We start from the raw sequence: 15,355 nt of genomic DNA on the forward strand, positions 1-15,355 counted from the left end.
CCATCAAACCCAGGGAACAATAGAGCTTCTAAGAAACCGCAAAAAAGGATTGGGCGAGCTACCATCAGTGAAACCTCGGCCGGAAACACGACTCACTATAAATACAAGACACTCGCCTAAGCTGCCAAATTGCTTTTTTTTCCCTTCTCTCCTTCCAATCCCTAGCCATCTCTGCCTTTTTCCACACACGGTTACATACCAGTACTAAGAGCCCCAGCAAGAAAGAGAGAAAAAGAAGCGGAAGCGTGGTTCTTTTGAAGGAGCAGTCTCTCTGTCACTCCCTCCTCTATCTCTATAGAGTGTGGGAGCCGGGTTAGGGAAGCCCAATGCAGTGCTGAAGCCCCATTCGCAGAGCTGCAGGTTTCCCTTGTGTTCCAGAAATACACCCCGCTCGCCCACTCTTGTACCCGTACGCCCGTCTTCGCCTTTCAGGCTGGGAGGGGCTGTTGCTGAGCTCCTCTTCCTGATCGTGACTGCGGAGGGCTAAAGCGCTTTCCTGGCCTGCCCCAACAGACCACCTGACTGACTCCCCCGCACACCAAACAACCTAACCCACCTCTGCTCCGAAGTGAACCCCAGCTCCGGTGGCAAGGCAGCGGGCCAAACGTGGCCCAGCTTCAGCTACCTGGAGTTATCTAACCACCACAAAACGGAGCGCTCTCGATCTCAGCACAAAACGAGAGTTTAATTTATACAGTGGCGAGGGGATGCAGCTGGTACATGAGAGATTCTTGATGATGAGTTCTTTATGAGGACGGGGCTAACTTATTCCTCTCTCAATCTACATCGCCAATAAAGACGAGGATACAAACACCGCTTGCTTATTCAAAAACTGGCTTGTTCACGCTGATGTCTGTCTCCTCCTATTGATGTCGAACTGAAGCATTCCGTGCCACACACAATGCCGTGCATAGCAGACTTCATAACTGTTGGCCCTATGAAGGTAATTCAATAAAACCCTTTCATTGAATTCATCACCTTTTCTGAAGCTCAATCGCAGTGTGAAAAGGGACGAGCCTATTCAAACAAACAGATCGCTGCTTTTCTGAGGAAACCGACGAAGAATGTAGCGCCTCTCTCTCTCTCCTCACTAACACAAGTAACTATGGTAACGGGCCCTCTGCATGGCACTGCTTCCACATGCTCTCCAGAAATAAAACTGTTGGACTAAGAGTGTGCAGGTAAAGACAAAAGATCCTGGGCAAGGCTATTTATAGCCACAGTTTACATAATATTCAACCAGGCTGGTGCAAGCGAATGGAGGCTGGGTGATTGAACGGGTGGCATTCGGGCACAGGGGGCACTGACATTCCGGGGGAGAAGGGGTTGGAGGGCATTGGGCTCAGAGCTGACGGAGGGAGAGCCGATTCTGGAGGTCATGATGAAGATGACTCCTGCAGGAGAACTGAGTTAGAGTAGAATGAGGGAGAGAAATTCAGAGAAAGCAAGAAAAGGAAGGAAGGGAAGGAAAAAAAAAACGAAGGAAAGAACCAAAAGAGCACCAAGAGGAGGGCAGAGCCTTTTCCTTAAGATTGCAGCTTGAATATGATGTTGAACATGGTGGGTTTTTCAGCTGAAAGGTAGATCTGCGGCTAACGTATCTGTCGATTGGAAACTCCCATGGGACATCTGCTGCCAGCCCGAGGAGGCAGGAGAGGGAGGCCGGCGAGCGTCACCGCTCTACCTATTACATCACCTCCCGACTCGTTGAGGTAACAAGTGTTTACGAGCGAGAGAAAAACATTTTGCAGGGAAAAACAAAGGGCCAGGCTTTAGCCACGAGGCTCAGTGAGCCACGCTCTCCGTTTTACACACGAACCCCAGTCACAACGTCAAAGCATAACAATGTGGGAGGACTGCTGAAGGCCTAATAGCTGCCTGGTAAATACGTCAATATTCCCTATTGTGAAAGAAGTACTGCTGCACTAAGAGCCGTTAAAGATACACAGATTCTAAAGCAAAAAAAATGAATATTAATCAGAAATAAGAGTCGGCTAAAATATCTTTACACAGACATGACTTGAAAAAGCAGCTGCGTTGAAGAATAACGAAGTCCATGACATTACATGGTCAGATCTTTTTTTCTGCCCTTTTTGTGTGGGCAAAAATTGGTGAACTACATCAAATAAATCCTGGCTTCGCTCTGAGCATAACGAAAGAGCTCCATCTAGCCCATTTGGGCAGACATGACGTCTTTGTGCAGTAAAACTCTGCAACTTGTCTGGCCGTGGCGGTGCATGGAATGGCACCTTACTCCTTCAGTGCTATCTTTCAAAAGTTTCTCTCATTGATGAAGAGAGCTTTGAGTAGGTAATGCATTAATTGCTCCATTAGGGGGAGGAGACAGTTCCCCAATGCCATGACTCATACAGATATGGCCCAACTGCTCTGATCAAAAGAAGCGCATACAGGCTCAGGATCTCATCAATGCGTAAATGGAGCCCCTCTGACTCATCTATTTATGCCTGTGTGTTAGATCCCACTAATGCTGTTTTGGCTATTATCCCATTGCTCGGTGAGAAAGGGTCTTTGGAAGGGGAGCGGGATTGCGCAATGAGTGCTTTAGTCACACCGATCAGCCACATACTACAAAGGCCGAGATGCGCATTTCAAATGGGGGCTTGCTGCGAGGGGATGCAGGTTTCCATGTGAAGGAGTGAGGGGATGTGAATTGTTGTTGTGTGATCAGCTTATATGTTATCGCTCCCATGACACCTTCCATAGTTATTTCATGCAAAGGTCAAGCATTTATCGATCATCCTAGGGCACTCTGTTGATGCAAACAGGCGGGTGGACACAAAGTGACGTCCCTGCCTCTAGTTTATGCGATCAACACAGCGTACTCGACGGAAAATCTCGCACTGTATAAGGTCGGCTCATTGTTCTCCAGAGGAAAAACATAAAATGATCAGTGTAAAAGTGATAGCCTTTACCAGAGAATGGAATGACAGGAAAAAAGGATGTGCAATTCCGTGCCACAGTCAGAGACCACTCTTCATTTATTTAATTTTCAGTCAAAATCATTAAATCTAAGTTATTCATTTTTCAGTGTCAGGAAAAACACAGATGCAAACATACATTTAACATAAAAATACACAACAAATAAATATAAAAACATTTTCAGTGTTTTGTCCACACTTTGTCTTTATTACAGCTGACTTTCTTCTCAAAAGACTTGCTTTCAGCTTTATAAACAAATCTGCAGAAACATTTTTCTATACTTCCAACATTCAGTCTCAAAAGTTGGTTTTCTGTTTTTCATGATCCAACTAATTCCAAACATATTCAATGATGTTGAGATCTGGGCTCTGGGGTGGCCAGTTCATGGTTCTGAGAACATCAGCAGCTTCTTCCTTTTATTTGCAAATGGTCTCCACAGAATTGTCGTTTGAAAAAAGACTAAATTGTACTTAATGGCTGTTTTGACTGGAAATTAAACAAATGACAGATGGTCTCTGACTTCTGCACAGTACTGTAGCTTGTCTACAACTGAACATAACGACTCGAAAGGACAGGTTTGTGTCTAAGCCTGTATTGAATAAATTGAAATCAGGAAGCATACAGAGCGTTCAGTTATTTTGCTGTTTAAAAGCTGCAGCTCAGCTGCCAGAGAGCAGGCCTATTTATAGCACTGTAACCTTCCAGCACCGAGCTCTGCCTCTGCATCTATTCAAACTTGAGGCATAAAAGAGATGGTTCCTCGCTCCCTCTGCGGTGCGGGCACGGGGGCACGTGAACATCACCGTCGTATGAAAGGAAAGAGTGAGAGCTGGAAAAGTTCACCCGAAAGAGATGCTTCTGGGCAAAGCAAGAGGGGATATGTGGAACTATCCCCTTTTCTGGCTTCGGCGTCCATGGGCAATTCGCCGTGAGCCAGTGAACTGCCTCTGTTTCCCACAAAGACTCTCCATGGAAACCATGTGCAACAGAAACAATGCACCTTGCACAGTTGACGTCAGCCGTCGGCCTTCGTCTGGCCACGTAGTGTGACAATGTCATGGGCTGGGCTGGGCTGGGCTCAGGCCAATTGCTTTCGTACTATTAAGCGCTTGCTGAATTTTGTCCGTCAACCCTATCCTGATTTTATATGAAACAAGATGAGCTCTAGAGTCACTGCGCATCATGGGACGTCCTGAGGTTGCATGTATGTGAAAACAACTAGAAAGCTTCTCTAATTGTTGCTGGGATTGAGCTTTGAGCACTTGTTCTAAAAAACCTCCTGAAATGCCATGGCACCACTATTTATTATTTATGTCAACATTACCAAGCTTCTAAAGGGAAACACTGTGACACCTGAAGGACGCTTTTCAAAGAACATGACAAAACTTGTTTGAATAGCTGTGGAAGATTTTTGGCATTCAATGCAGAACTCAATTAAACTGAAGAAAGACCTTGTAGGAAGGTATTGATTTATTCCTTTGAACACACCCCAATTCTGAAACAAAATGACTGCACTGCATAATCATCGTTCGATTACATTAAAATCTTTTGTCTGCACATTCTGGAACACTCAACACAGCCCGTGGCAATTCACACCTGAGGATTGACTTGTCACATTAAACTGGCTTGAAAAGGGAAATGTTTCTGTAATATATCCATGTTGTACAAAGACTGATTTATAAAAGTACCTCGAAACATCATTGTAAAAATAGTCCCTTCAGCAAGACCTTGTTCTATGACATACAGTGAGTGCACTTGAAGAGAAATTTCATACTTCTGACGTGTAATTAAACAATTAGTCAATCACAGATACAGTTTCTTGAAACAATTAATGGCACGTTTAGTAATTTGATATTAAGAACACTGGATCTGCAGATCAGTCAGTACTGTTCAGCCATTACGAGCACAGTCAGAGCTGACCAGCCCGTGAAAGGATGGCTGCCCTGTCCCCTGCCAGTGCTGTCATTGTATTGTTCCCAGATGTAGCCAGTTTCCTGGTACTGTTTGTAAACATTACTGATGACATTAGTCCTGAGCTCTTGATAGAGGGCAGCGGCCTCCTCCTTGTAAGGTCCCTCAGTGCTGCCATAGTGGTGCAGTGCCCTTATTGCCAGGTAGTTGATGTTGATCCATACAGCTCCACGCCAGTACGGGGCATCGTGCTCCGTGTTGCGCTTCATATAGAGAGGATCAGCACGAGAAAGCGAGCGCAAGCCATAGGGTGTCCACAAGCGGTCAGGATCTCGAATGTCCCGCAAGATATGCTGTAGTTTTGGGGAGTCCGGTGTCAGTACGTGAAGCAGGAAGGGGAAAAGGCTAACATAGCCAAGAGCATTCACATACTGAAGTTTAGGGGCTTTGCGCACGTAGCGCACCAGGCGTGCCACTGGGAACTGGTGCCTTGGCTGTCCAGGAGGCACAAAGACTTTCTCTTGCTGCAGCGACACAGCTTGGGTGTGGTTGCCGTAATCGCAGAAGGCACGGTGCTGCTCGGACCAGTGTAGCTCATTCAGAAGGTTGTTGTCACTAAGGGTCAGGTGGGTGCGCTGGTACTCCTGATGAGGCTCACCGAGCAGTCGGGCCATGCTTGCCATGACCCCCGATGCTAGCACCATCCAACAGTGCAAGTCAACGTGTCTCTCATCTGCAGAAGGGTGCGAGGCACGGGGGTAGTCATCCAGCCCAGACGTCAAGGTCTTAGGGTTCAGGAAAAGGTTGGTGTCCTTGTCCCTGCCTCGCCAACGGTAGGAGTTGGGCAAAGGACCAACTTGAGTGGTGTTGTACCATTCAAACCACGTCTGCAGTCTTGGGTACAGCCTTCGGAGGAAAGGCAGAGTGTCCCGGGAAAGCGGAGTATCTGAGTGGTTCTCCAGCTGCTCAACAAGCTCCTCCAAGACCAGGAAGAGGGTAGGGGGATTGGCGTTCTCATTACGCTGCACTACAAACTCTGATGGGACCTTGCTGCGTGCCTCGTCACCCAAGATCTGCTCACGTGGGATCCATCCCTCCACATTGATTAGGTCCAGCCAGTGCGCTACAGTCTCACGTGTGACTTGCGGGTCCCACTTACTGAGGAGGAGCTGGTGGAAGCCTTCGTCCCACAGGAAGCCTCTTGGGAAAAAGGAACGGGAGGGCACTGCAGTAAACAAGACACCCTCAGGATAAAGCAAAGGGTGCTCATTATAAACGGACTGCACCACAGACTGCCCAAAGAAATATCCCATGCCACCAAGCATGTTACTTAAAGCAGCCTTGCTAAACTTCACCTGGGCTGGAGAGAAGCCCTTAGCTTGAAGCCCAAAAGTCCTTTCAAACTTCTCATCAAAAGTTACCTTCCACTTCTCCAGCTCCTCAGTCAGCACTGAGCCCACAAGTTGGTTCGGCCGATCATGAAAGCTGCCACTCTCAAACAAAACTTCAATCTGGAAGGGGGTCTGCACGGTAACTTGGTGAACAAGAAAGTCACTCTCTATGCGGTTATCCTTCTGCTGTTGCTGGTGCGGAGGGGGTTTGTAGGTGTCCACTGCAATGTAAGGCCTTCTCTCACCAGAGGGAGGATGGAAAACAAACCTGCGATTCAGGCTGTTCTTCACTATGTCAGTCAGCCTGTCCAGACCAGGGCTCAGCGTCTGCAAGTAATTGTAGCTGAGGAAAACAGACAGAGCAAGGCTTGTTAAAATAAACATGCTTGTCCTCTGCTATCTTTTCCTTTTACTCCACTGGTTTCTGGTCCATTTGGACCTTGCAGTCAGGCCATCTATCTGGCTGACACAAAATTATCACCTGACTCTACACAGATCATTACTTCAATATGAAGATCGACAAAGCAGCCTACAGTCTCAGATAAAAGAAATGGAGAACAACTTCATAGAGTCAGAAGTTTCAGAATTATCACTTTGCCTGGTTACTTTAAGAACTATACATTTTTAGGTTTTACACAAGCCTGCACACTATGGAAGTGATGTAATGTGTATAAAAAATGTTTTACATTGAAACCAAGTCATGTTAAAGGAATTGTTTAGAATCTTTTCCATTTATACATGTTCAAAACTTCCCCAAACCCGCTTAAACCACATCCAGGTCTCCATTAAGGTTCCTGGGACTTGCTGATGTGGTTTAGGGTACAGTATAACTTGGTAAGAAATATAAAAATAAAAATTTCTCTGTGTAGCCAAACACTCAGGTTACTCATTTCAGACAACAGCGTTGTGCCTTGCAGAATCTGGCTCCCCTTTGCGTGCATGCACATCACTCAGGAATAAAGATGCTCTGTTACATTTGCCATTTCTGTTGTTTCCATATTTTGACATACATATTTAGTCAGAAAAGCCAAATTACTGCACAACACCTTTTGTCTAAAGTGGCTGCCTGCAGCATCCTGATTCACATGAATGTTTGTTAAATTTTATAGGTTACTTAAAGTCATACACCACACCAACAAGTGGGTGTGACCTCAGTGAAGACTTTGATGTTTGAGTGTTTTGAGAATATTTTTGGGTAGGTATTTACGAAAAATAGCGATTACTGATTTCTAGTGTTTGTCTGCAATGATGGCATCATAGCTCCAGTGCTAAACTAAAAAAGTACAATTTGGACACTAAACATCTTTTTTTGTGTAAATTTGTTTTCTCAAACCATTTTTAATAAAATCTGCGCAATTTAAATATCCAGTTTTTATAGGAATCATTGTGCTTATGGTTAACTTGTTTGTGGTTTTCTTTGCACAATACTACTGCACAAAATCAAATCAATGAGTCACTTTCATGCTGATTACTTGTACGGTCAGCTGACAGCTCTGTTTTAGCAAGAGCATATTTTATTAAAAGAAAAGTTAACATACACCTAACTAATCTGACTCTGAAATGCCTTCTACATGTCAGTGACAGAATACAAAGATGCCATTTGTAACTTAATAACTTCTTGTAATGTCTGTGCACATGCATACGGTCACGTGAAAAGAACATTACTTGCTATCGGCTGAAGTACCTGGCGTATTTGCCACTAGCAGCCCCTCCTGCAGTCGGTTTGCGGAAAGTGATCTTGAAGTTTCCAAGTTCCTCTGAAGTTCCAGTAACAGAGCTCAGGCGAGTCCTCTCCTCCACGTGAGCCTGCAGGGAGCCCTGAGTATCTGTGGCCACGTAGAACATCAGTGAAACGACTGGAGCTTGAGGGGCAGAGCTCTGGGAAGAGTCATGGAGAGAGCATGAATATAACCAGTGGATGACAAAAAGTCAAATTCCAAACTAGGTCGCACATGAGACACGACCTTGATTAAATTATAAAATTAAATTCCTCAAATGGGCTTACGTGCTGTTTGGCTGTGATCCTCCATGTCCAGTCACCCCCGTGTTCACCTCCCATTCGTTTCACAAATTCTGTCGTGAGGGTGAAATCGCTGTCATGAATCTCCTGGATGCCAAAGTTGAGTCCATCATGCGTCAGCCAGCCATAGCCCTGCAAACGGTCTCCCTGCTCACATGTGTGCCTAAGGTTCACGTCCACCTCAGAAAACTGACGCATCCACATCAACCCTGAGGAACCACAAACAGAGACATGATCACACCGCTGTTGAACAGGTAAAAGAGGAACTGGGGTACAAAACCAGGAAGTATTATATGCATGATAATGTATGCAAATTAAACAGGAAAGGTTATGAAAAAGTAAGGGAAGAAAAACTGAGCTATAGAAGTTAAACCTTTTTTTGGTGTAAACGCCCTACCTGTGACAACAGACTTTGGACTTCTTGTTTTCATGCCAAAGTACACCTGGGGTCGATAGGTGCCCCAATACCTCTCAGGAGACACAGAAGCACTGGTGCTATTGGAGTCTAAGACCCGTGGAGCAGGGTGCGGGGTCACTACTCTCTTGGCCAAGGCTGAGCGCATGTAAAGGGCATAAAAGAACCAGACAAGGCTGAAGATGCACAAGCCAATGGATACATTGATGAAAACTTTTCCAATGTCCGTCTTCTTTTTCTTTTCCTTGCGGCCTGGGACCGGGGGTTTCTCCTCCTTCCGTGTGTGAGGCACTCCATCACCTGTCACATTCCTCTTCCTTTGCCTTCCCATCCTTCCCTTGTCCTTCCCTGACCTGTCTGTAATTGAATTGTAGAGCTTGGTTAAGAATTATGGAACTACTGGTTCAAACAAGTGGGGAAGCTTTTTGAGTGAATGAATAGGTAACATATAACTGAAATGTGACATTTTAGTGCATAAATTCAAGACAATCTCTCCAATGCTATACAAACGTGCAACTGGTATTCCAGTAAAAGACAGGACTAACATCTCTTCTATCGTTTTATTTGTAAAAATGCTGTCAAATATTCAAAACATCAGTGTAAGTGTAAGATGGACGTCAAAATGAGCCTTAAACAAACCTGCTCAATTGAGGTGCTGTCCACTAGAGGGAGCAATATGAATGGCACACAGCCATTTTACTGAAGGCACCTTATTGCAGGTGTACCTAAAAGAATGTGTAACTTTCATGACCAGTTGTTAATTTTTGCATTACCACTGCAAATGGCAGGACAGCAGGGAACTGACTGACGTGTGTAATTCTTGCCAGGTATGTTAAGCAATCTTTAAGAATGGTGGCCTGACATCAGATAAGCTGGACGATTGCATGATTATATATACATATACACATATACATAAAAGACGGCGCAGTAGGTCCCCAACACTTTGAGTCGAATACTATTGCACCAAAGCTTGTAACACTGTGACCAACACACTTGAGTACAACACATGATGCTTTCAGTAAGTTAAGGCCAGGGTACCATGATAGTGCCCTAACTTGCTCCTTGCTGGTGACCAGGCATGACACAGCAGCCTGCTACAAACAATACAGACGAAGGGTCACATGTAATATAAAAAATCAATGGTGAAACCAGGGCATTTAGCTTTTGTTTAATGTATGTGCTTCTTTTGTTTGTACATAAATTAACTTCCTGTAACTATGACAGGACTCTAAGGACAAGGCTACACCAGTGTCTCCCAATTAATGATTTTCCTCAGGTGCAGAAAAAACAAGAAACGATGGCTTAGTGCATGTGGGCTACACCTGGGAGACACCTTCCACCTTACAGCAATGAAGCTTAAACTGGCTTCCTGTTCTAATTCTTCCGTTCCACCTTAAACGGGGCAGCAGCTACGTTCTGGCACCTATTCAGGCCTGAGGAGCCACAATGTAACTCCTGCACCATTTAAGGTGGAACGGAAAATTTCAAATAGAAAGCTGTGCTTCCCTGTCCCACTTCACTGCACCGTATAGCGCTTTCCCTGCTCGAACACACTCACTGAGGGGCTTATTAATGAGTCACTAAGGTGAATCAGGTGTGCTGAAGTGTGCAGCGCTGGGTAACGCTACTGCTTTATAACAAGCAAGAGCGGCAGCAGCGAGCTAACTAGCTAAGCTAACCTGGGTGTTCTCAAAACAAATGTGTGACAAGTGACAACCTCTCGTTACAAAAGGTAGCTGACACCTGTCTGTCGAAAATACAGACTTAATTCTAATCAATTCTAATACAACATATGTCACGTAGCTAGCTATGGTTGCTAGCTCGCTAGCTAACAGCTGAATGAATGGCTTTCCGTAGCCTAGTCCAGCTAGGCTATCTCAGCCTCCGGGGTTTTATCTGAGTATGTGGCCCGTCACAGAAATGCTCGTTCACAGGGTTCGCTTCATAAGGTGGTGATTTAAAACCCCACAAGAGATGGTGTCAGTAAAATGCTGGCTAGCCGCGCGGGACGTTACCTTAAGGACGTGTCAGTTTTCGGCTGCGCATCACTGCCTGGACCCTCTTCCTGACTGACTGGTTGGTGCGCAGCCCGCTCATACACGGGGCTGTGTTCCCAACGGCGCAGTGGTTCACTCGCTCACTACGCCTTAAAGGTAGGGCGCCTACTATCGACGCATTTTACAGACGGTTTAATAAGACGGTACACATTTATAGATTTAGCGCCTACATGTGAAGGATGTGTCGATACTACTAATCAGGAATAATGGCCCCACCACTGTAGAGAGCTTGGCATCTTTTTCTGGAGGAGTATTTATTTATTTATTTATTTTTAAAAAAAGGAGATCTAAAAACAAGGCATTTTACTTTCACCAAAGCATTAAAGACCCAGGGAACCTAAATCTGTGTTTCTTTCTAATTAGGTTAATCTTGGTATTATAGGCAAACAGTAAACATGTACTATGTAAACCCTTTGAATAATGCTCCACTGACCAATAAATGACCGACATATTTCACCATGTTTCTCTCCTGTTGGTGTAAACTGGGTGGACCTAATCACAGGTAAGGCTTCCGTAAGCTTTCCCTTGACCAATCACGGGGCTAATTCAGAGTCCGAGAAACTTAGAGAGCTAGACTTTATGGCTGAAATATCCAGTTGGAGAACGAAGTGTTGTTCGTTATTATGTTTAGCAGAATTAAATAAAGTGTGCTTGTTTTTAAGTTATTCTTTTTTGTCTAATTAAATGTCCCTGAGTGGTTCTGGGACAATGTGCAGTTAGTGGCTGTCAGTGCAGCCGAGTGAAGATGAAATTACAGCGAAAACAGCAGTAACGTTACTACAAGCATCAACAACACAACTTCGACAGACATATAGCATTAGCTAACTAGCTTAGCTTAAATGTGGCTTCATAATGACTCCTTGAAAAAGCCACGTTGTTAGTGTTAAAATCTGTGTCCATCAAATGCAGCCAGATGATAAACGGCCAGGTAAATATCACTGTTTATTCCAAACAGACTCGCTTTAACTTTTTTATTTGTCATATTCTGTTTATAAACAGATTCTGCCCTCACTGGTAGGCTGTTAGCAGGAAGCTAGCTTGCTTGAACTTGAAGTCTGTTTTTTATTGTAAGTTATATATAAGTCTTTAAATTAAGCAATACTTTAAAACTGAGACATACAAAGTAAAAATGTTGCTTACATACTTGTCACATGCTTAAAATGTCTGTTTTTAAACTAGAGCTGACATAAAAATTCAAAATAGTGCAGAACTAACCCAGCTAGCTTGATGCTAACATAGCTACCTACCGTGGTAAACAAACAAGGAGCATTATTATTATTATTATTATTATTATTATTATTATTTTAAACTAGCGCATTAGTAAAGTGCTGGTTTAAAAAACAGATTTCTACATTAGACATTGCTGTAATGGCACAGCTTTATGGTTCTCTGTCTGTTCCTGACGCTCAGCGTAAACACATTTAAACATTGGTAATGAAATGACTTTATCAGTCATTCGTATAGACTGTAAATGAGATCCTATGACTAAAGCTTTTCTCTCACACAGGTTCAGGTTCTGTTCACAGATCGATTAAGATAACTACAAACATCAGCACACAAGCGTTCTAGCATCCCAACAATAAAGATTAGTAATGTTTATTTATTCCCACATTTCTATCATGTTAGGATGACGTAAGCATACAGCATATATGCTGGTGACGCTTCAGCGGAAGTTCTGTCCAGAAGTCACTCAGAGCATCATGGAGAAGGAAAAAGGTAGGTGTTTTATATTTTTTCATTCAAACTGTGCTGGATGCTTAATATAACACTCAAGTTTAGTATCATACAAATATTTTTTTTAATGTTTTATAGGGTTTCCTGGGATGCTTTGTTTGCTACAAAACAGCAATCTAATTTTCTGGCTATTGTCCAACGTCTCACATTAGAGACGTGAGCACCACTAACCTTAATGATCCTCTATATTTCAGGATGCTCTATGTTTGTTTCATAGCAACAACTTTAGTCAACTGACCGAAAAGCTTCAGCGTTAGCTGGTAGAACTAGCTACATACATTGACATTAAGGTGAACAGTTTTAGCTCAGTCCAGCTTAAAGGGGAATTCCACCAATTTTTCCAAATTTCCAAAATTTTCCAATTTTTTCCATTTTTTTAATGGGTTGATATCATAATATAAAGACTTCTAATGGTTTAACGGGGGGATGGCTGATTCTAAAAGTATTTGATGGTTTCCTAAAGGGACCTAAAGGTATTATACAGCAAAGCTATTGTCTCTTTTGAAAACCATAAAGCCAATTCCCAGTAAATAGCAAAACCATTAGGTTTTAATCCAAATAGTTTCTAATGGTCCTTTTTCTGCAGGGTCAGTCCTTCAGTCCACGGTGGTTTGATGTGAAATGGTTCCTTGTAGAGAAACTTACAGCACAAGTTTTCTTTGGGGACTATTTTGCCCTGCATGTACCCCAAGGCCATAACTTGATTAAAATAAATGGATTAAAATACATTTTAAGCCAAAAGTTTATCACCAAACTATTATAAGACAATGTGTCAGACACCAGGCAGCACGTATCTAATCACTTCATCTAATAACTTTGTGAGGGAGCTCTCAGAGCTTTCAGATGAACCTTCATGAACGTAGTCAAATAAATGCTTCAACTCACAATGGCAAACAGCGCCCCCTAGAAAAGATACTCACACTGAGATTAAAAGCTGGAAAGATAAATCGGTTAAAGCAGGTTTTCATGTTTGAAAGGGTTGAAATGGTCCAATAATCATATTCATCACTTTGGAAATCAAGAGCTGTATATGTAATATGGATTTTGTTTTCTAACATTATAGATACACTCATCATTCTGCAACAGTAGTGACATGCAGTTTGTGGTTTTGCTCAAGTGCACACTCGTAACACATTTCCGAACTCAGTAAAAGTGGGCAACAACTTGCTAAGACTGTTCTTCTCTTTGAGACAATGCATTGGTGGGATGCATAATGTTTATTTAATCTCCAATGAATGCCTGGACATTTGTATCTAAAATAATTGTTATAATTGCTTGTTTTCTTGCAATTAGCTGCTGTCTCAATCCATCCTTGTACTGTCCGATGGAAAATTCAAGTGCACTTGTTTCTGTGAGAACAATAGACTCAAAAAGAGAAGCAATAAGAGAGTACAGGGCGGAGTCACCCAGAATTCCTAGCAGGTTAGTCGATCTCTGTTTATGAGCTCTTATTTTTCTGTCAGATGTTGTTTTCAAACAAACAGCACATTCAGATATTACATATAGGTTAAATATATTAAGTTTAGATGCACTTTATCTGAATTGGTTATCGTAGCCATGAATGTGTTTAGCGCCTCTGCTTAGTTAGTTTTAGTTTTTCTAAAGGCTGTTATGTAACTATGAAAAACACTTGAAACTGATTTAAGTTTGTGATCATTGCAATTATGTTGGTGTTAAAAATGAGGACATTATATAATATAGTAGCTGTACTTAAGCTCAAGTTTCTGCAGCAGATTAGTTTGTGTGATGTGTACTTGGGCTGTTTTTGTTAAACTTAAATGTTTGCACGTATTCAACTCCAGGTATAATTTCAGACAACAAAAAATGAGTGTCAAAATTGAGGCTACAAGTTATCTCAAATGGTTTGAGTAAGCTAAGCGTATCAGGGTTTACAGGGGTTGCCAACTTGGCCTTATGTCTTGATTTCTTACTAGATTCTGATTACTGGATGGGGAGCTGTGTTCACGATGCAGTCTATGTAGATAGATGTCAGTTCAGTTGTAGAACATCATCTTCTCAGTTATTGCTTTGAAGTGCTGCCTAGTGGCTAAACATGTCGGCGCACCTTCCTAAACAACTGTCCTTATCTGAACCAACCAAACCCATCCTATCTATACAAATAGTTTCACTGGTGTTTAAGTTTAAAAAGCAGTTGAAAATTCTAAATATGAAAATCCTTAGATTTCTGAACGTTTTGTATCCAGAAATGAAATTCATTTTTTCCTGGACAGACAACTAAAATCCAGGAAAACGCTGGACGTGTGGCAACTCAAACATTTTCATCATTTTCATCATTTACAAAAGAAGAAATTTCAGAAAATTTGCCAGTGTGCAGTTGTATGCAACGGCTTGGGCGCCCCTGCTCAAATGATGTGTTTTGTTGATTTTCTAGGTGAAAAAAGTTACACATCCCCTACAGAGAATCAATCAAGGAGGAGGTGATAATAATAATAATAATAATAATAATAATAATAATAATATAATAATAACATTTTATTTGATGAGCGCCTCTCAAGACACCCAAGGACTCTGTAAGTCAAGGAGGAGGTGATAATGCTTTAAAGAGGAATGCTGCCACTTCTCAGCACTCGTTATATCTACATTGACTTTCTGCACAAATTGCAAGCAGCAAAATGAAACTAATTAAAAAAAAAAAATGAGAACCATATACAGCACATCTGCCATCAAGCTGAAGAAACTTTCACGGTGTAAAGAACTCTTTAATCATGCGAAGGGTTCTTTGAGTGTTCATGGTTCTATCTATAACCATTTTCTTTCTCTTTTGTTTTTTAAGTTTGTACACTCCTAGCAAAAAGGGTTCTATATAGTACCAAAAATGGGTTCTTTGGCTTCCACAACAGCGGAATCCTTTTTGGTTCTATACAGA

General features: G+C 42.7%; 1 protein-coding gene across 1 annotated transcript; it reads right to left on the bottom strand.

Annotated features, from left to right (window-relative positions):
* Positions 1-3,135: 3,135 nt before the first annotated feature.
* On the bottom strand, positions 3,136-10,787 carry mogs (mannosyl-oligosaccharide glucosidase). Its single transcript, XM_036583124.1, has 5 exons — positions 10,693-10,787; positions 8,660-9,034; positions 8,248-8,471; positions 7,927-8,120; positions 3,136-6,585 (listed from the first exon to the last, which is right to left on the bottom strand). The coding sequence occupies exons 2-5, from the start codon at positions 9,006-9,008 to the stop codon at positions 4,821-4,823; spliced, it is 2,532 nt and encodes an 843-aa protein (XP_036439017.1). The 5' UTR covers positions 9,009-9,034; positions 10,693-10,787; the 3' UTR covers positions 3,136-4,820.
* Between the last annotated feature and the right edge of the window lie 4,568 nt (positions 10,788-15,355).

This window comes from Colossoma macropomum, unplaced genomic scaffold (assembly GCF_904425465.1).
Source record: "Colossoma macropomum unplaced genomic scaffold, Colossoma_macropomum, whole genome shotgun sequence".
NCBI classification, from domain to species: Eukaryota; Metazoa; Chordata; class Actinopteri; order Characiformes; family Serrasalmidae; genus Colossoma; species Colossoma macropomum.